The 21,829-nt window shown below is 40.4% G+C and overlaps 1 protein-coding gene across 2 annotated transcripts in view; it reads left to right on the top strand.

The window, feature by feature from the left end:
* Positions 1–16,199, top strand: part of EPB41L4B (erythrocyte membrane protein band 4.1 like 4B) — a 279,948-nt gene extending 263,749 nt beyond the window's left edge. For both annotated transcript variants that reach the window (XM_050937694.1, XM_050937692.1), the window contains exons 23-25: positions 6,998–7,066; positions 11,711–11,877; positions 15,579–16,199. In XM_050937694.1, the coding sequence (XP_050793651.1) occupies positions 6,998–7,066; positions 11,711–11,877; positions 15,579–15,648 (306 nt within the window). In that variant the 3' untranslated portion in view covers positions 15,649–16,199. The remainder of the gene's footprint in view (positions 1–6,997; positions 7,067–11,710; positions 11,878–15,578) is intronic.
* The last annotated feature ends 5,630 nt before the right edge of the window (positions 16,200–21,829 follow it).

The following is a 21,829-nucleotide window of genomic DNA, read 5'->3' as shown; positions in this document are numbered from 1 at the left end:
TGACCTATTCCTATGATAATTGTGCTAAGCAAGCTGAATGTATGTGTCTTGCTGTGTTGATGAAAGGAAATACGTAACTGAAATTCTAAAGGTAATGGACTTGATGGCAACACATAAGGGGAGTATGCACATGCAAGAAATTTGGCAAACAATTATCAAAATTGGATGAAAAATAGATGGTGTTATAAGACAGCCAGAGGAATTAAAGAATCAAATTTACTGGCACTGGTTTTCAAAATGAATGTTTCAAAATGCTGAATGTTGTTTAAAGTGCCAGCTAATTAATCTCTTTCGTTGGCCTCAAGCTACTGTCTGATCACACAGGAGGTGAGTAAAGGGAAGTGTGAGGCTCAGACAAGGAGTTGTTACCTTCACAGATAAGACAACAGTATACACGGAAATAGTCAACAAAATGTGTTTCTGTTACCTGGGAGTTCACCAGCTTAAGCAGAAGCCAAAACAGCTGCTGAAGTTTCACATTTGGGCACATAATAGTATATGAAAGGTACATTTTCAAAATTTTTTACTGTTTGCATAAATTTATAAATTAGGAATTTAATCCTGCTACTTATACTGACACATTGTATTGTTTAACAGGCATCATGGATCTGGAATTCTTTAACTAGAAAATTATCTGTGGTGCATTGGTGTTCTTCATAAAGGTGTTCGATCCACACAGCTCTTTCCAAGGTTGGGTTCAGCAATAATATGTAGTTTCACTAATACAGTAATTTGGTGTCTGTCATGTTACAAATTTACTGGACTATTTTTTTTCATTTGTGTTCATGCGCTGATCCAAAGCACACAGCTGCCACAGCTTTACTGAGGGGGATGATTCGGGTTTGGACTTTGCCTGAGTGAGTATTGGTGTCTGATGAGCTATTTTCATTTTTTTAAAAATCCATAAATGCTGTATTGCACTATGATTGACATTACATGTTTGTCTTTGCATTTCCTAGCTAACCAGATAGCTTCCCCCGCTGCAGTTGTATGGAACCAGATGAAGAATTACAGTAAAAAAGCTGCAAAGACCCAGAGAGGAGGAGGATCTGATCATTGGTCTTGGAAGAAGGTACTGCCAGTTAGTTAGTACAATAAACCACCTTCATGAAGTCATACCTCAGGTCAATCAGTACTAAGGTATACTAACAGCATGTAAACTGGTAACTTGGGTCCCTGATCCCTTCTGGCTGGGCTGAAAACAAACAGGCCTTTCTACCCTGTGCGGTGTGTGGCCCCTTATCGCCATAGATCTGAAGTTATGTAAGTTGAAAGTCGCCTAGTCCATGTGTTTCTGAAATAGAGCTTTGCAAAATACGCCTCTGGCCACTGTGCACATTGAGACCTGTATCTGTGAAAGCATCTCTTGTAGTAGAAGTTCTGCTTATGCTACAATGCACAGGAAGCTGTTGACATGTCTGAGCTAGAACCTCTTCTTGCCTCTGGAGACCAGTTGGCTCAGTATAAATAAATGGTCATATTGCACACCATTGGGAATACATGTTTTTCCAAAGATATTACAAGGGCCTTGAACCGTAAAGTGCTGGGTGCAGGTGAACTCAAGTGAAGAACAGCAAGTGTGTGCTCACAAGACAGAATACAAAATGTTTTCAAACCTCTGTACAGAGAAAAGAAATGGATGCCAAGGCAGTGGCTATATTGTGCTATCAGTTACCTTCTCTCCTCTTAAATACAGAAGAGCAGAATTAAAAAGGATCAGCATGCCTGAGAGCGGTAATTTTGTAATGGTAGAGATGCTTGTGATTGTCCCATCTGCTGGAAATAGTTAGTTAATTTCATATGCACAGTTCCTTTTATTCCAACTTTAAATTACATTCGAAAAGACTTTTTTGCACAAACTTGGAAAAAAAGAAGGTTGGCAAAGAATGACACTTCCCTCTTCTCTCTTTTCGTTTACTCGCCCTTCGTTTATTCTTTTCTCTTCCTCTTGCAATGCAAAAAACAAGGAAAAACGGACACTGATTATTCTTTGCAGTTCTGGCAGAGATGCCTCCAAAGCATTTTATGACAAGATACAACTAATGATACAGCAAACAGCTTCCATGCTAGCAGGAAAGTGCTCACACTTCCAGGAAAGATTATCCACAGAGAATCAAAAATCTGCTTATTTTTCTTGAAAAGCAATGTGGTTATTCTGCTAAATAGGAGATTTTCAGATTCATCCCCTTGAAGTTTACCCAGACAGTGAACTTCTGTTCAGAATGTGTTGGTTCGCTTTATTTAGGCTCGTTGTCTCATTTAGTAAGAGTTTGCTAAAATCTAGCAAATTATTGACTCAACAAACTAAATATTCTAGATGAGGAGGACATGTTTGTCCAAGGTACTTTTGCCATTGGAATGCAGTCATACCTCTCACACTCTAAAAATGCCAGTACATGAGAAAAGCCATCAGAACATGAGACAATGGTCAAAATGTGGAACACCTGAGTTTTGTTGCAATAAAAGCCATTTTAACTTGACCATTAATGATTACAACTATTTTTAACTGGCTTGCAAAACAGGTTGTTCTCTCACAGTGAGAGAACATCCTGAAGAACAGGTTGTATTGTTCAAAGCCATTATAATGTCACCTATGGGCGGGGGAGGCAACAAAATCCATCAGCCTTCTTTCTCCTTCCTGCCTCACTCTCAATCCATAATATGGTTCTGAGGAAAAGTCAGGAAGCTACCTGACGCCTTCAGCAATGGGCTCACTGGGGCAAATGGTGACAATGCCATGTAACTCACCTTGGCTCCACTCTTCTTCCTATCTCAGTTTCAAAGTAGGCAGCAGATAGTGTCCCTTAGCAGCTCCTTCCTTTGGGAGCAGGCTATATTCAAGGGTTTCCGCCTTTGTTAATTACTACCAGTTGGCCACCACTGCTGATTGCTGTTGTCTGCAGCACACTTCTAGGCTTGTTGGAAATGCAGAACAGGGGGATTCACATGGGCTCCTAGGTAAAAGGTGTGGTTGAGAGGTCAGAATGCAGTTCTACCTGAGTTAGCCAATTTCCTCACTAGTATTCCCCATGTTTATTATTATATCTCAACAGCTTAACTCCACCTGGATATAAAAAGAGGCTCTAAGAAATAACTAGCTTTTATATACAGTAGAACCTCAGAGTTATGAACACCAGAGTTACGAACTGACCAGTCAACCACACACTTCATTTGGAACCGGAAGTCTGGAATCAGGCAGAAGCAGAGACAAAAAAAAAAAGAAAGACAGAAAGAAAATACAGTACAGTACTACTAAAAAAATAGAGAGAGAAGCATTTTTCTTTACCATAGTAAAGTTTTGAAGCTGGATTAAGTCAATGTTCAGTTGCAAACTTTTGAAAGAACAACCATAATGTGTTTTTTCAGAGTTATGAACATTTCAGAGTAACAAACAACCTCCATTCCTGAAGTTCATAACTCTGAGGTTCTACCATAGCATTTTTCATCAATAGATCTCAAAGCACTTTACAGAAGAGATCAGTATCATTGCCTGTATCAGTATCATTTTTTTAATCAGGCTATTTGGGGTACCCTGCCTGTTTCACAGACCAGAACAACCAAACCAGCTTCAGCCATTGCAAACAAGACAGCATGAGCTCCCTCCTTCTACACTAACTGTGGGAGAATTCTCAGCTGTATTCTTGGCAAGGCAAAGTCTGGGTCAACGGGTATATGTTGCTACTCATGTAAAACTCCTCAGAAGAAAAACAAATGAGGGTGACAAAAGGATTGGACTGTGGTAGAGTGGGCGGGATGGCTTCGCTTTCTGGCTCCTAAGTGCTGCACAGGTATGAGTTTTTCTCACATATGTTAGTTGTTCTGAGTTGAGTTAAACCTGATTGATGCCTGGAAGTGGTGGCTTGGGGACCTACAAAACCTTTTAATTTTGTTTGTCTGGAATTCTCTGTCCTCAGATTAAACAAACACAACTCCAGAAAAGGGAAAATTGGGTTTGAAACTAAACCAGATTAATTGATTTTAGCTGTGTATTGACACAAAATTTGGGCCTCCGGCATGTACAGATTTAGTGGCTGACCTTAGAAGATTCTTTTTTCCACATCACTATGTATCTCTGTGTGTAATCAAGACCAACTTTTCTTCTGGTCAATACTCTCAATAGGCTCTTGAATAACTGTCAATGCTAATTTCTCCACTCTGGCACTTTGAGTGTGGAAGGTGGAGGCCTGCAAGGATTCTCAAAAATTAATACTGGCCACTCCAGGCTTGTATTAAACTCCCAAGGTTACAGCTTTTCTCTGATCTTGGATTGGTAGATGCTGCTGCTGTCGAAGTGCAGAACCCCTTTGAGGGCCCAGGGAGGCACACTTGGGAATTCCTTTCTGTGGGTTACCCTCAAGCTCTTTCGCCCCCATTGTGGGGAAGAGCTGAGAAACGAAAAAAAAGGAAATGAGCTGATGACATCAGCTAATTAAACAACATGTGCACAAACCATTAAAAAAAAAAAAAAGAAAAATACATCTGGTTACTCAGGCTATTGCTAGATTTTAAAAGAGCAATTACAAGGATTAAGCACCAAGAATAGCTTTTCTTGCGGTCCAGCTTAAAGGTTACAAGCAAAAGCACCTGGGGTTAGCACAGGGGAATCCATAAGCCATAAAGAAATAAAAGTAATAAACCTAATAGCGTCTTCCTAGACATTTCCTTATCTACTGACATGTCTGGGGTTTTAAATGAGTAGTTTCTAGGTATGATACTGATGATTTTTTCATATCTGGCCCAAGCTTCTTACAGCATAACTCTGCTCTGTCCGCCTCTCCCCAGGAGAACAACAACAGGCAGACAAAAGGGGAGTCTTGTTTCAATTTTAAAAACTTCTAGCCTTCCCATTGGCTCTTTTGGCCAGGTGCACACTCACTTCCTTTTACCTATGTACAGCAGTGAGACTTTTTAACCCTTTACAGGTAGAGCAATTAGAGAACTGCTACTAAGAGGAATTCTATAGCTGCTGGCTGGATGGATGTCCATAAAAGGGAGCAACCTCCCCACTCCCCTTCATTTATCACAGTAACGTTTGCATCATTCTTCACCTTTGTTTTCAGTAACTAAACTTTGTTCTCTTAATAAGACCAATCCACAAAATTAAAGAGATTTGGGTTGCTGCATATCAAGGTGAAATCAGATATGAGTGACTGATTTTAGATTTGTATAATATACTTTGACTTTGGCTACAGTACTGTGTTATAATACAGTGCTCTGTATCTTATTCTCAAACCCGGAAATGTAAACACTTCATAAATCTAAAATGACATGATTGACTTCTGGGTTTGTGTTGTCTCAAAAAGATACAGCAACTTCAGAATCATTCATGTTATACTGGCAGATTTGGATATCAGTGTAACATGACAGATTCACTAAGCAATACAATTTGTACATTGTATTGTAATGAGTGTCAGTAACTGCACATAGTAACTCAAAATCAAGTTCACTGATAGAATGTAGATATTTATGAAAAGTCTGAAATGTTCCTCTTTCTTGATATCTCTATACAGATAGCTTCATGGTTTAAGGGAATTGTTTTCTAGTACAGTGACCTGTTCAAATACATCTACAAGATTATTTCCAGTCATCTACATTCAGTTAAACAGGTGTTTACACACTTGAGTGTTTTTGTCCTTGTGTGAATGTTGGGCCACAGCTGGATATGAATTTTGAGTGGCATGTTTACAAATCAAATGTGTTTCCGGAGTTTTGTTTACAAAACAAATGATAATATGCATTTTCTTTATTACTTTTGACCTCATAATTTCAGGTGTTCCTTTCTAGGGCAACTGGGTCAGCACTTGAATATATTCCTTGTTTATTAGCAGATACTTCAAACATAATGCACTAATTCTGTGATAATGCGTGCATAATAAATATACTGTGCATTAAAAAGTTTTTCCATTAAAGCGATAAATACAATATACAATAAATTTTCAATATACAATAAATTTTTCCCAAGTGGAAATATGAAGTGCAGTTTGAAATCAATACTTCTAGTTGATGAATACTTTTTACTTTGTCCTCTTCCTGAATGGGTTAATGACATTTCTGCATCCTAGATAGGAGGGTAATGAGATGCATACCACCTATAATCAAAAAGAGACAATACTTGGTTGCTATTTGTTTAATTTCTTTTTCTTCATTTAATGTTCAAGATGGTACTAAGCTCAGAAATAATTTACACCAAAGCCTTATCTACACTCAGGGTGAAATCCTGGCTCCTATGAAGTCAATGGGAGTTTTGCCATTGACTTAAATGAGACCAGGATTTTGCACTGAAAATTTCAGTACAGACACAACCCAATGGCATAATGGTCTCTAATAGTATTTTCAACACTCCTTTATTGATACCTTCTGAGATGTAGCTTGTTCCTCAGCACACCATTGGAATGGGTAAGATCGAAGTTCTTAACATTACCGGAGACAGTGATTACGAATCAATTGCCCACCGTGATTTTTTTTGTGTGCTTTCTTCTTGTCCTATCTTCTCACATTCCATTTATATCACTGTGTTATCTATAAATAACTAAAAATATAGATGTGTAAAATCCATAAAGCACAAGTTCTTTAGCTGAAGTTCCTGACCAGTGCTAACACTGTGTAAGGATTCCTATCACTGAGCTTTGCATTACCAATTAGAAAATGTACGATGGTCATTAGATCAAGCCAAATAATTGCATGTCATGACTAGTTAAAGAGCTGAAAAAATATTGTATGCAGTCAGTTCCGAATATGCTTATATAAGAGCTATTTCACATTACATTTAATTACACGGGTAAAATAATTCAGTCAGGTCTTATCCTTTGAATATTCCTCACTAATTTAGATATGTGTTTTGAAGTGATCTTTTGAGCTGGTTTATTTGAATGCTGCTCAACCATTCGAGTTTGTCACATGTTGCTATACATGCAGTGCTTTGCTGCTTTTTTTTTTTGGTTTTGGTTTTCATTTTTATGCTCTGAAAGTAACATTTTTTTCTTTATCTTTTTTAAAGATAAAGACATTCCCTGCTGATACATCTTATCCTTTTTTCGATCCTTTTACAACAGTACCACAGTTTTCTGTAAGTAGAACATGCAACTGAAAAACTGTGTATTTAACACAACACTTGCAACTCCACATTATTTTTTAAACAATGTCAGAAATTTTGCCTTTAACAATCCTAATAAAGATACTTTCCAAATATGACTTAGACTGCAAATCAATCAAATATGGCCATGACTTGCATCAATAAACTTGCCTGCATTTGGTGTGTTGGAGATTACTAGCAGCAGAAATAAGGACTAAGGCCATGTCTACATCTAAAATTTTGCAGCGCTGGTTGTTACAGCTGTATTAGTACAGCTGTATAGGGCCAGCGCTGCAGAGTGGCCACACTTACAGCAACCAGCGCTGCAAGTGGTGTTAGATGTGGCCACACTGCAGCGCTGTTGGGCGGCTTCAAGGGCTTTCGGGGAACGCGAGAGCAAACCGGGAAAGGAGACCAGCTTCGCCGCGGTTTGCTCTCGCGTTCCCCGAACCACCCTGCAAACCGCAGGGAAGAAGACCTGCTTGCTCGGGGTTCGGGGAACGCGAGAGCAAGCCGGGGAAGGAGACCAGCTTGATTACCAGAGGCTTCCTCAGGTATGCTGGGATACATGCTTATTCCACGGAGGTCAAGAAAAGCGCTGGTAAGTGTCTATACTTGATTACCAGCGCTGGATCACCAGCGCTGGATCCTCTACACCCGAGACAAAACAGGAGTACGGCCAGCGCTGCAAACAGGGAGTTGCAGCGCTGGTGGTGCCCTGCAGATGTGTACACCTCCTAAGTTGCAGCGCTGTAACTCCCTCACCAGCGCTGCAACTTTCTGATGTAGACAAGCCCTAAAGGTGAAACACTTCAGGGCAGCAGGTCACAAAATACAGCTGCACTCCCACAGTTCTACTGTAGAGGACATGGGTGAGGCTGCACAGACTCTTTGAATAAACAGGAAAGGCAGGGAATGGTGTGGGGCTAGGCACTAATCCAGCTGAATTGGCATTCATCCCCTTTACAAAACCTGACTTTGTCTTCCACTAGGGGACCTAATTTTCATGAAAATTGTATTCTGAATTGAAACAAGGAGTTACAGTTAATATAAAACAGTTGTATGACGATGACTACAGTTGCATGCTGCTATAAATGTCCATGTTAATTAACAACCTAGAGCTGAATCTTGGAATCTTTAGTTCTTATTTGGGCAAATCTCCCATTAAACTTCCTTAGAAATGTTGCTTGAGAAAGAAGTGAGTTGGGGGCTTTGGGATTTGTCCCTTTGCATAAGGCATACTGCACAGTACCACATAAACAGGACTAATAACTGTATAACAATGTACAAATTAGCCTGACAGACCTAATAGTACCGTACCCTGGAATGCCCAACCTTAGAGTAGCAGTGTCAGTATGATAGTAGAAGAAATAAGACATTTAAGCAATTGGGGGACTTGTTAAAATTAATATTAGAACTCCAAACAACTAGATATTGTGCACGGAACTCTGACTGAAACTCTCTGCATGACCGCCTAACATGAGATGTGGTTTAGCAGCCACAGAGTAGAAACCTTCTCATATTAGAATTATATTTCACAATCACTAGTGTGACGTTCCTAAATTAAACTCATAAAATAAAGTCGTTCAGACTTAAACCTTAACTTCTGTCCTGAGCCCCAAATCTGTTTTCTCTCTCATGTGGTTATATATGAGATATGGAACCTTATTCACAACTGGGACAGCTACAGTATCTGTCTGCATTTAGAGAGTTATTAAAGAAAGAGGTTAAGGTTTGATCATGGGATAATTTCTACTACTTTTTTTTGGTCATGTGTCTATTTTTTAAACTGGATTTTAGTGAGAGAGATTGAAAAATTCATCCTAATCTGCTTCATATCTATTTTTTGCTCTAATTAAAAATACCCCAACAAATGTATCGAAACCTTTCAAGCCCATCAAAGCAGAATTATTGAAAAAGTCATCCAGGCTAGATGGTACCCACTTTAATAAAAATGGCAAGAAAGCTTCTACCTTTATGTCCCAGATTAAAAAATGCGTTGAGTTACACAGAGAAATCTGTGCAGAATAATATCCCCACTAGTTCCCCTGTAAAAAATGTCAAAAACACTGAAATTTTGCTAGGTTTCATTGAAAACCAAACTGAAAAATGCTGGCTTTGTAATGAAAACTTGAAAAATTCCAATGAAAGCTGAAAATGTTTAATAAAAATTTCAATTTAGCTAAAAAGCTATTTTGCCATGGAAAATTTTTGACCAGCTCTACTAATTAAGCTTTGTTGGGTGAGGTAAGAGGGAGGGATGTTCGGCATATAAATAAGTTCTAACTAACCTATCCACAATTCATCTTTTCCTCTTAAGAGTATTGGTTCACTGAAAAAACCCACAATGCAACATCACAAATATCTAAAATTACCTTTCAACCCATGCAACCCATGATATTTGTTTTGTCATAGAATTATACATTGTGGGAAATCTTTAGTGAACCAGGAAGTACCAAGAGGATTGCAGGGAAGGGGTCAACTCATTTCTCTGCAGTTATCCCTGTCCCACAACCTGAATAATGGGGATCATTCAACAAAGACATATTAGCTTCAAGTCAATTGGTTTTCAGTTCACTTTAACACGCCAGTTGTGCTAGGTGTCACCCCCTGTTTGGCCTCAACAAAACAACACAAACAAATGCATTAGGGCAAAATTTCCAGAACAGAGCCAGATCTAACTCTGAATGTACTCTAGTCATGCACAGCATTATGCAGCTGCAAATGTTTGTGGTTCATTTTCCTTTCCCTTGCTTTTTCCTTTTCCTTGCTTTCTTTTTATGTTATAAACAGCCTGCAAAGTTGTTGGGTTTTTGTTGTTGTTGGTATGTTTTGTTTTTAAGATAGGCATTTTTGGTTCTAATAAGCATTTTCAATGGAAAACCTATTTTTTATCTCATGGAAAAACAAAAAGTATTAATAAACAGTAAGATTTGGAGGCTATTTTCTGGTTTTATAATTCTGCAGTTTATAAAGAGCTAAATGATTTTTTTATGGGAGAGGGGAATTAAATCTGATTATATTTTATCTGAGTTGACTGGGTAAATCATAAATCTATTGATTTAATGGAGCTACTTCAGTTCACACCAGCTAAGGATCTGGCACAATATACCGTATAAACATAAGTATATAAATATATACTCTAGAGAAAAACAGTACCACATACATATCTAAAATAACCATTAAAAATGGGGCAGATCCTAAAATGGTGTCAGTTGCCTAGCTCCATTGGCTTCAGTTGGATTATGACAACTTATTCCCGCTGAGGAACTGTGCCATGGTGCCAGTATTTCATGATGCAAAGCCTGATCTGACAGTCCTTGTGAGACAAAACGCTGCATGAGGATTGCAAAATTTGCTTGTTTCTGGACTGTGACATTGAGCTTTAAAAGGGAAATGCCAGAGAAGTTTGGCAGCTTACCTTTTTTAATGATTAGGACTATAACTGGTCAGGATTAGAGGGGGGTTTGTTTGTGTGTGGTTTTTTTTTGTGTCAGTTTGGTTTTATTTTACCGTTTTTCATTTTACTGGTTTCATAGAATGACTGGAAAGGCTCATGCTTAGAATGTTCATCTGGAATGTACTCCAAGCTTTCAGTTAAAAGAGAGGCTGTGAAATGTAAAAAAGACACCGCTGCAGCTTCTTTCTGGATCACCCATTGATTTAACCAGCAGATTGTATCCCAGTACACAAGTTTCTACATTCAATATTTGTTAATCATAAGTAGCTCACATAATTTGAAAAGTGATGAAAAAAGACAAATAGTCCAATAGTTGGATAACAATTCTCTGCCTCACTGTTGTGCTGACTGAATCAAGCTTGAAAGAACAGTTTGTCAAGAAAAAAACTCATCTGGTAATAGTGTGAACATGTCCTGACTATTCTGAAGCACTGAAAAATTGCAGCTACTGTACATTCCTATCAACTCAGTAACACACCAGCAGACACAGACTGTTCCCTGTTTGTCATTAAATGGTCCTGTGCAAACAGTGAGTCAGTGTAATTTTTTTCAGGAATGCTGCATGATGTCACATGACAGGATGTCCCAGTCTTTGATGTTAAAGGATTTGTGATGCGGTAGCATCAGATGTGCAGTCTGGAGTTTGTGGAGTTTCTGTACATTTTATACCACATTGTCTGTTGCTAGTTGCCACTGGGTATTTCTTTTAGGGTTTGCTCAACTACATAGATCTCTTAGACCCAGACTCATGCACACCCGACTTTAATAAAATGCATATTTGTCAAGGGACCTACAAGTTCATTTTGACAGGGTTCTATTCAAAAGGACACTTCTGGTCAGCTCCCCATATCAGGTTTAAACCACATAAAATAGTGATAAACAGCACTTTTATAGGTTATGGGTCCATATTCAGTGTGTCACGTATCATGAACTGAGTTCAGTTTCACACAGTGGACTTTCTAGTCAGACTTGTCATCAGTGCACAACCACTGAATCTCTGTCGAAAGAAGTGGTGTCTGTTTCATTATATGAGGGTTGCTTCCTGGTTCTTAAAAGGCCACTGGGCAACCTCTCATTTTCGCTCTTTATTAGAGGAAAGTTGCTGATAACGAGTGTTTGAGAGAATATGGGCATAAAAAATCAAAACTAACTTATCCTTTTCGTTATTTTCTTCTTAGGCAGAATTTATAGACAGCAAATTAGTGTGCTGTGCTGTGCAGTCATCACCTAAAATGTTACCACCAGTATCTCCTTCACCTGCAATGAGGTCCTTGGCAGAGACAGTCCCAACCCCGACAGTGCAGACGATATATTCATCACACAAACCTATTTCTCTGGCAGACAGGTATTGAGCAGTTCATAGCAATACTATGGTTCTCTCTCTAGATTCCCAAGAGTTTGATTTCTTTTATTCTATCATAAATATAATGAGAAAGAACCCGCTGAGCCTGTCATTCAAAACTGTGATTTCCACCAATGTGTAAAGTCAGCTGCCATTTGATACATACCTCAGGACAAATGGAAAGCAGGAGAAACCTTCTCTGAATTGAAAGCCACTCCTACCTGGCGATGCAGCCAGCAATTGCCCTCCTCTGAAGGCCAAACATACCACCTCCATAACCATTGGCCTGGAAAGAAAAGGGTGTGCATTTTTTTCTGAGACAAATCACCTCCCCTGAACCACTGGTTTGTTTTTAACAACTGCTGTTGCACTCTGTTTTTCTAAATTCAGTTCTAGCTGGGAAGGGCTGAGAAATAGATACTCTTTCCGATGAATACCAGGCACTGATTTTTCAGAGTAGTGTCAGGTTGCAATTGTTCTTCTTGTAGCATGAAATAGCGAAAAAGCATGTTCCAGCTTCCCACAGAAAACCTACTTTCTTTCAGTTCTTCCATCTTACAATTGTTTCTAATGGTAATCTTCCCTCTCTAGAGACTGATGAGTGCTGAATTAACCAAACTGTCTATTTAAAGGGGGTAACTCTATAATTAGATCCATCTGACACCCCAAAAGCAAAGATTAGGCTTTCATTTCCAGACCCGAAGCACTGTACCAGATGGAAATGAGAAACTGAAGTTTTAAGATGGGAATATAATACACTAGACTTTCACCTCCAGATTGAAATTTTGATTTACAGTGGGTCACCAGTAAATGTGCTGCTTGGTTTCAATCTAATTTCAATTGGACATTTATTCATATTACTAGACCACCTACAAATGTACAGTTATGGGCACTCTTTGTTCAGAAACGTCCTAACAGTTGTAGAGCAGACATAATACCTAGGGTGTGATCCAGCATCCATTTAAGTCAATTGAAAGACTCCCATTGAATTCAGTAGGAACTGAATCGTGTCCTTATATAGCACTTTAGATCTTCAAATTGCTTTATAAACATAAACTCATTAATCCTCAAAGCACCACAGTAAGGTATATATATTTTCTCCACTTCACAGGTAGAGAAACTGAGCCACAAAAACTGTGACTGTTCCAGAGCCTCAGAGGTTGTCACTCACCCCCTAAACCAGCTGTCAGAGCTGGGATTAGAGTTTAGGAGTTGCAGATTGCAAATCAATAAGACCATGCCTTGTTGAGATATTGCACTTTGGAGGAATACTGGCATAGCTGTGCTGGATTCTTGTTGTGTCCACCTGCCTGCACTACACTTAGTACTACAGGCCAGTGCGAACATTCTCTTATTTTCATTAAAATGAACTAAATCCACATATTAACAATTGCACAAAATGCTTAATCTAAAAAAGAAAAATCCTAACTACTGGGTCTTTCTTCTGCACTGCTAACCATCTTTACTTCCCATCGTGCACTTGTGCTTCTCCATAGACTGTTGTTAAGGTTTGCCCTTTTAGAAAATGTATAAATAAATCTACTCATGTGCTGTTAGTGTCTCTAAAGCTACTAGCAGTTAACAATGAAAGAATATGACAGATGCATCAGACTTAGGGCAGGGCTGCTCAGTAGGTGCAAGCAGCCTATGCAATATCTTTTGGGTAGCCCACAGATGGGTGAGAGAGATTCTGAAGCATTCTTTCTTGAGCAAAGGTTTCGACAATACTAGCCATTTGGTGAAATCAGGTCTATTCCAAAGGCCAAAAAAATATGACCGGGGCAGTTTTGCACCAGTTATACATAAACCTGGCACATTCTGAAGAGTAAACTCTGTAGAGATTCCCTCTTTTCTTCTGTCCCCCACTGCCTGCTTCATTCCCCTCCCTCTGTCTTTCCCTGCATAATGTTCTCTTCCCCCCCGACACTCTTCCTTCTCTTCTCCTTTCCAGCAGTCCCCCTGTAGTTCTCAAATAGGGGTGCTGGCAGACCCAGAGAATGCTCTGTATTTGGTATGTGTCATGGCAGCAGCTCCACAAGAGCACTCCACGCCCTCAGACCTAGCTACCCCAAAGAGCTCTTGGGAGAGGGTCCCCTCACATACCCTTATGTTTCCTGTACTAGGTCCCTGTAGTGGGCCAACCCTCAGCCTGGGCTCGGCCATTGTCTCTTTGAGTCTCTTGCCCCTGGGTCACCTATGGAAGCCCCTACTCCCGGGTGAGCTCTCTGTTCCCAGCAGGAGTTCAGCTCACTCCAGGGCCCTCTCTGAGTCCAATTACTTCTAGTCCCTGGTGACACTCCTCAGGTGTCACTCCGTATCAGGCTTGTAGTGTCCTCAATCAAGGGTGGGAGAGGAAAGGAAAGGTTAGTCACTTCCTCAGGCTGGACTTCCCTTGCTACTGGAGCTCACTAGCAGACCCTGGCAGCCTCTCTTCCTGGATAAACTTCCCACCTTCTCTATGGCAAGTGTCACCTTTATTAAGCTCCCCTTCTTCAGCTGGAGCATGTTCTGCAGGTGCATCTAACTGATGCTACTTGAGTGCAGGAATGCTCATTAACCTTTTATGTCAGCGGGATGGAGGCGTGTCCCGTCACAGTCCCCACCATGGTCTGCCAGAAATGTAGAGAATCAGGAGACTTGGTGGGTCATCAGAGGAGGTGGTAACAAAGCTCTCTCCCTCCTTGGCCATAGTTAAGGGGCTGCAGTAACCATGAGCTACATGGGCATTAGCCCACTCCAACACTAGGATCAGCAGTGGACTGAGGGAATAGACAGTGAGGGGCTTGGCTCATCTGGAGATGCAGAGCAGCAGGAGACTGGGGGGAAAGTCTGAGCCCACTCAAGGACCAAAAGTGGCAGAAGTCTACAGCCACTTCACTATACCAGTCACCTGAAGAGCAGCTGCAGATCCAGTCTTCCTTCTCCCCAGGTTTGGCTGTGCAAGAGTAGCAGTGGTAGTATTCCATCCCGCAGTGCTTACCCCACCAACAGTAGATGTCTACTTGAGATGGGGACCTGATCCAGTCAGGTAGTTGTAGGCATGGGGGATGGAGTGGGTTGGGTGGTCTCCTCTTCCTTCCTTTCCCTGTGTAAGGAGGCATGCTTAGCTGCTTCACAGCTGCTGCTTCCTGCTCAGTTCCTCCTCCTGGACCAGAATGCTTTATGGAGATATCTACTCCTTGTGCTTTGTAGCCAGTGTGAGATGACATCACAACAACATCATTTCATGATCCCAGGAAAGATCTCTAGCACTTAATCCAGCTCTGCTTCCCATTCACTTGTGTGCACACTAAATAATGCTGAAGGCTATGTAGTGAAAAGAAACCTCACAGGGAACTGAAAGGCGATCTGGGACTGCGGAGCAGATTGCTGCAATACAAGTCTTTTTACACGGTTTTTACATCAATTAACAAGACTAATCTTGCTTTCATTGAAGTCAATGGGAACTTTATCAGTGACTTTGTGGGGAGAAGGAGTAAGGCCTAAAATGTCTCATGCTTTTTTCCCCCTTGGTTGCTTTTCTTTACTACTCAAAATGTCAAGCGATTTTCACTTCTGACTCGACATCTATTTTCAGCATTTTGGCTGAATCAAATGGAACCTTTCTCCTTCCCTTGGTACTTTAAAAATGTTAATTATTTTTAATTGAAATATGTGGCATTTTGTTGTTCCCATAATTGGCTGTTTGTGCATTAATTACACAGTGCTGAGACTCTGAGGCGTGAACTCGAGAGAGAGAAGATGATGAAAAGACTGTTGATGACAGAATTATGAACTTCTCACTTCGTCACATGGAGACTGGATCGGGGCCTTTCATGTGCCTTCTGTCTGTTTACATTCCTCCACTTCTGTGTACTCAACATAATGCATCATGAAAATGTGTTATGTTCCCAGCTCACTCAGATTCATCACAGTTGGTTAAAATTAAGTCTTGGCTTGACTTTAACTTGGAGGAGTTCCTTTATTCATTTGCTGCTGGGAAATAAACATTCAGTCCTTTATTTATCATGAGTATTAGGATTTTCTACTATTATAAAATGAATTTTAGGTTTGGTTTTGGTAAATCTAAGGTAAAAATGATCAGCAAGGAACATACTGATTTCTACTGAGAAACACTGTTCTGTATATATGTTAATAACTGCACAGAGATTAATGTTATGCAGAATATTTTGATAGTAACATAGAAAATGTCATTTTGTATAACTGAAAACTGCACCAAGTTACTGCTGTTTGTTAAAGAATCATTTTTAAAAGCAGAAAAATGATTACATCTTAACCCTATGACTCTTTGTCTCTGCTGAAAAATAAATGGCTATCTTCTCAAATTCCTAACCTAATCTTTACTCAGATATATGTAGATATATCTGTGCTGCCTAAAATCACGTCATCTTGATTTGACAATTAAATAAATCATATTGTATTCCTGGTAAAGAAAAACTTCAATGGTTCAAAGTTGTTTGCTATTGACACCCTTATCATTAAACCAAAAACACTGAATCATAAACAAGTTTTAACTAAAATCCTACAAATACTTGCATGCATGTATACATACAGGGTTACATCAAGCAACTGAGGGTATGTCTACACTACGGGATTATTCCAATTTTACATAAACCGCTTTTGTAAAATGATTGTATAAAGTCGAGTGCACGCGGCCACACTAACACATTAATTCGGCAGTGTGCGTTCATGTACCGAGGCTAGCACCGATTTCCGTAGCATTGCACTGTGGGTAGCTATCCCGTAGCTATCCCACAGTTCCCGCAATCTCCCCGGCCCATTGGAATTTTGGGTTGAGATTCCAGTGCATCATGGTGCAAAAATAGTGTCGCGGGTGATTCTGGGTAAATGTCGTCACTCAGTCCTTCCTCTGTGAAAGCAACGGCAGACAATCATTTCACACCCTTTTTCCCTGGATTGCCCTGGCAGATGCCATAGCATGGCAACCATGGAGCCCGTTTTGCCTTTTGTCACTGTCACCCTATGTGTACTGGATGCTGCTGACAGAGGCGGTACTACAGTGCTACACAGCAGCATTCATTTGCCATTGCAAGGTAGCAGAGATGGTTACCAGTCATTCTGTACTATCTGCTGTGCCATTGTAAATTGGCGATGAGATGACGGTTATCAGTCATTCCGTACCGTCTGCTGCTGTCATGGGTGCTCCTTCTTAGCACAAAGACAAAAAAGGGAATGACTCCCCGAGTCAATCCCTCCTTTATGGTTTATCTAAAAATAGAGTCAGTCCTGCCTAGAATATGGGGCAAGTGTACTAGAGAACCAGTGTATCAGAGAACCAGAGAGCACAGCTGCTCCGTGTCAGATCCTGCAGAAACGATGAGCTGCATCTCATTCACGGGGGGGTGCCCCTGCAACAACCACACCCGTTGATTCCCTTCTTCCCCAACCTTTCTGGGCTACTGTGGCAGTGTCCCCCATTTGTGTGATGAAGTAATAAAGAATGCAGGAATAAACAACACTGACTTTTTAGTGAGATAAAATGAGGGGGAGGCAGCCTCCAGCTGCTATGATAGTCCAGGCAGGACATTAAACGGTGAGAGGGAGAAGAGTCCAGCATCCCGCTGCTATGATAGTCCAGGCAGTACAGAATCTTTTCTTTAGACATGAAAGGGGGGGCTGATGGAACTCAGCCCCCAGTTGCTGTGATGACGATGGTTACCAGCCGTTCTGTACCATCTACCGGGAATGACCAAGACCTATTTTTACCCAGGCACCCCCAGCCGACCTCACTTGAGGCCAGCAAGGAGCACTCACTGGCTGATGACGAGGACTGCTATCAGTCCTTTTGCACAGTACCGTCTGCCACTGGGGAGGGGAGGGGAGAGGATGCTGCTATTCATTGCCGCAGCACCTCGTCTACCAGCAGCATGCAGTAGACATAGGGTGACATAAAAAAGTCAAGAAATGATTTTTTTTCCCTTTTCTTTCACGGGGAGTGGTGGTGGTGGTAAATTGATGACATATACCCTGAAACACCCTGGACAATGTGTTTGACCCTACAGGCATTGGGAGCTCAGCCAAGAATGCAAATACTTTTCGGAGACTGCGGGGACTATGGGATAGCTGGAGTCCTCAGTCCCCACTCCCTCCCTCCATGAGCGTCCATTTGATTTTTTGGCTTTCCGTTACGCTTGTCACACAGCACTGTGCTGTGGACTTTGTCTATCATAGCCTGGAGATTTTTTTCAAATGCTTTCTCATTTCATCTTCTGTAACAGAGCTGTGATAGAACAGATTTGTCTCCCCATACAGCGATCAGATCCAGTATCTCCCGTACGGCCCATGTTGGAGCTCTTTTTGGATTTGGGACTCCATCGACACCCATGCTGATCAGACCTCCACACTGAGCAAACAGGAAATGAAATTCAAAAGTTCGCGGGGCTTTTCCTGTTTACCTGGCCAGTGCATCCGAGTTTGGATTGCTGTCCAGAGCAATCACAGTACCGTCAATCTGCGGCCACACTAACCCTAATCTGATATGATAATACAAATTTCAGCGCTACTTGTCTCGTTGGGGAGGAGTACAGAAACCGGTTTAAAGAGCCCTTTATATCGATATAAAGGGCCTCGTTGTGTGGACGGGTGCAGCGTTAAATCGGTTTAAATCAGTTTAACGCTGCTAAAATCGGTTTAAACGCGTAGTGTAGACCAGGCCCGAGTGGTTCCATTGAAATTAATGGGACAACTCCCTTACTTAATGTTGAGCATGTAAGTGTTTGCAGGATTAGAGCCTTAAACAATTGGTTTATGGTATTAAGGTCATATAATAACAATATAGATCATATTTCCTATAAAACTTTACTATAGTTTCCCTTTTTTAGTAGTGCAGAATAGTAAATTATTTAAAAAGCTGAAAAAAATTGATCATCAGCTACAACACGCAATTTTGAACAGAAACCTTGTATGTGTTTTATATGACCCAAGATCTATATTTTTCTGTTATCCTGTACAGTAGATTCTCCTGTTTTTAGTATGGTTAAAATTAAAAGATGCCCTTAATTTGATACCAACAACCATAGATTTATCTAAATTTAACCAGCCTGTTTGCTTTAAAGGTAGGAAGTGCCTATAGTAAGATTCAATTTTCGTCAGCGTTAGTTATGGTCATTTAATATGAAAAATCTTGAGTGCATTTTGGGAGTCTTGATTGCAACTTGGAGGCAGAAAATTACTTGTCTATTTTATATTCATTGGGGCAGGAAATGAACAGAAGGCTCTTCAGTTAAAGTCAGATAACTTTGAACATTTTTCTATAGCTATAAAATGAAGCTAAAGTAAGTGGCATAAGTGTCAGGAAGAAGTCTGTGATGCACCCTGTAATGAAAGGGCTTAACATACAGAATAGGCCCATGGATCTGTACAAGTGCCCAGATGTCTGGTTTGTATGTTTCTGAGTTCTTGACAGACTTTGCTGCATAATCAAAATGCAACTGGTACACTGTATAGCACTGTATAGTTATGATGTCAACAAATTTGGTGGCACACTTTTTGTACATCCATTTCCATCAATCTGAGGTTTTGGTTTTTTTTAAATGGGAATATTAACTCCCTCTGAAGAAATCACAGAGGCAAAGAATGCTCCAGGTATAAAAGACTCTGCCTTCATTCCACCAGTAATATTTTCTTCGCTTCCTCCAGAGGGATTGTGGAGGAAGGAGAGCTCCAGCCTAAGGCACCATAGGTTAAAATAATTTTTGCCTGGTCACTAATAAAAAGAGAACAACATAAAGACAAATAAGAAAAGTTTCCTAGAGCAGCCACTGTTTTCTGAGACAGAAAGCAAAAATGACTCCAAGAATGGAGTTACCTAAGCTGCACTGTCATTTCTACTGGTTGCTTCTGGCCTGCCTGTTCTTAGGCAGCAATCAGTTGCATGCGAAGATACTTCAAAGATCGTGTGGCTGGCCACTCCCAAAGGTTATCAACGAGAAAGGACCTGAGAAGATTGCTCAGTGTTTCAACACTCCCCTGGTTTTTCTACTGCATGGATTGCTGTGTGCTTATTCAAGAGTGCTGTTATGAGCAACTGGAAACCCTGGAACCTGCTTTGGTTGGGGCTGCCTGCTCCTGGTTAGCTGCATTAAGCAATGTATTCACAAAGACCAAAGCATTCAGAGAGAATGAATGCCAGACTGGGAATAGCCTGTTCATTTTTCTGGCAGATAAATAAGCTACAAGTTTGTTCTTGTACAGAACAGCATGATAGTCCTAGTGTATAGAATTCTCAAGCTGAAACTGTGCACTAAGATGCCCTGTCACCATTGTACATCTGAACTGACTGGGCATGCTTTGGAATAGCTGAGAAAAGAACAAGGACACCTTCCATTTTTTAGATTTCTGGAAATTAGAGATGGAACAGTCTCACCAGGTCACTGAGCCCCAAATCCTCAAAAGTATTTAGGTGTCTAACGCCCATTGATTTCAATGAGTGGTAGGCTCCTAAATGGCTTTGATAATCTGGGCCTTAATCCCTTCCGATGCAGGATTGTTCCCCACATTATATTCTCAGATGTTTGTCTAGTCTAATTTTAAATGTCTTAAGCAATGGGACTTCCATGCCCTCCCTCAGGAGACTATTCTACAGGCTGTTAGGAATGTTTTCCTGATATTAAACCTAAATTTCTATTTGTGCAATTCCATCATATTTTTAGTTCCTGCACACTCTCTTTAGCCACACTTCAGCAATTCCTCACCCACGTGCGATCTCACCTTTAATATGCAGCCTTGTCTGGGCTAGGATTGAGAGATGTATTGTTAGAATGTATTAGCTAAAGCTCTAGTGTAAACAAGCCAGTAAACATGTGCTAAATTGGTCCAACTGAAACCTAGGCTTCTCTGTAGACTTTAACTCCACAATGTTAGCAAGTGTTGAAGTGTACTGCACCTTCTCTGCACTGCACTTTTAGAATATGTAAATTAGTACACATTAGCTAACGTTTGTGAACAACACACCTTTAAATCCTGGTCTAATCCAAGCCTATGGGGGTCACAGAGAAAAGTTTTTTGCCAAAGGCTGATTTAATCTCAAATCTCAGTTTTACCGAATGATATTATGGCTTTGCTGTCAGAGCCCAGTTTAAAAACTTTGAGGCCTTAAACATTTTCTTTGTTTTGGTGACAACACACAGCTTCATGTTTTGATAGTCACAGGAAAAGTAAGATTAGTTCTTTCAAAAGCTAGGCAATGGCTAGGTAATAGCTAAACAAGTATTTTCCCATGTTGCAATCTCTCACAAAGCCCAAACAGGATTTTTTTTTTCATGTGTGGGTACCCATTTGACCACCTAAAATGAACTGCATGTTTCAAGGAAAATGGCCACATTTTCTTTGGAAACTTTGTTTAATGTCCTTAATCAGTATCAGAAGATACAGTATGTATAGCCTTTGATATTACAACCATATTTATATCCTGAGAGACAATGTTTAAAAATCAGTTCCTTCTTTAAGTCTTCACTTCAGGGGTTTGTGTTTCCCCTCCAAGAGTTTGCCAACTCAGCCACTTCAAACAGAGCAGGCAACTGGGTAAAATGCTTTGGTGGAGGCAGCATCATGTTTTATTTGTACTGTTTATGGAAATCCTTCATTTTCATTTTTTATCCTGGATATATCTCTGGTCCACTGGTTATAGACATCTACTCTTTGTAATTATACAATGGAATATTGTTATTTCATTTTTGATGTCCTGATGTTCAAGGCGTTTGCAATAAATATACTGAGACTGATCTGTTGGTTGCATGTAAGATCAGCCCCTCAACTGTGTTTTGTAAAGTGCCGTAAAGAAATTCTTATATGACGTGGGGAGGGGAACACTTCTCTGGCAGCTGCTATTATTGCTGCTGGGTGGCAGCTCCAGCCAAGGTTGCTGACATCATCTTGTTACAGCCGAGCAGCAGCCTGTTTCAAGAGACGGAGCTCAATGACATTTTAGTTGAAA

The sequence above is a fragment of the Gopherus flavomarginatus genome, chromosome 2, assembly GCF_025201925.1.
Source record: "Gopherus flavomarginatus isolate rGopFla2 chromosome 2, rGopFla2.mat.asm, whole genome shotgun sequence".
Taxonomy (NCBI): domain Eukaryota; kingdom Metazoa; phylum Chordata; order Testudines; family Testudinidae; genus Gopherus; species Gopherus flavomarginatus.
This window is presented reverse-complemented; position numbering and strand designations above follow the sequence as displayed.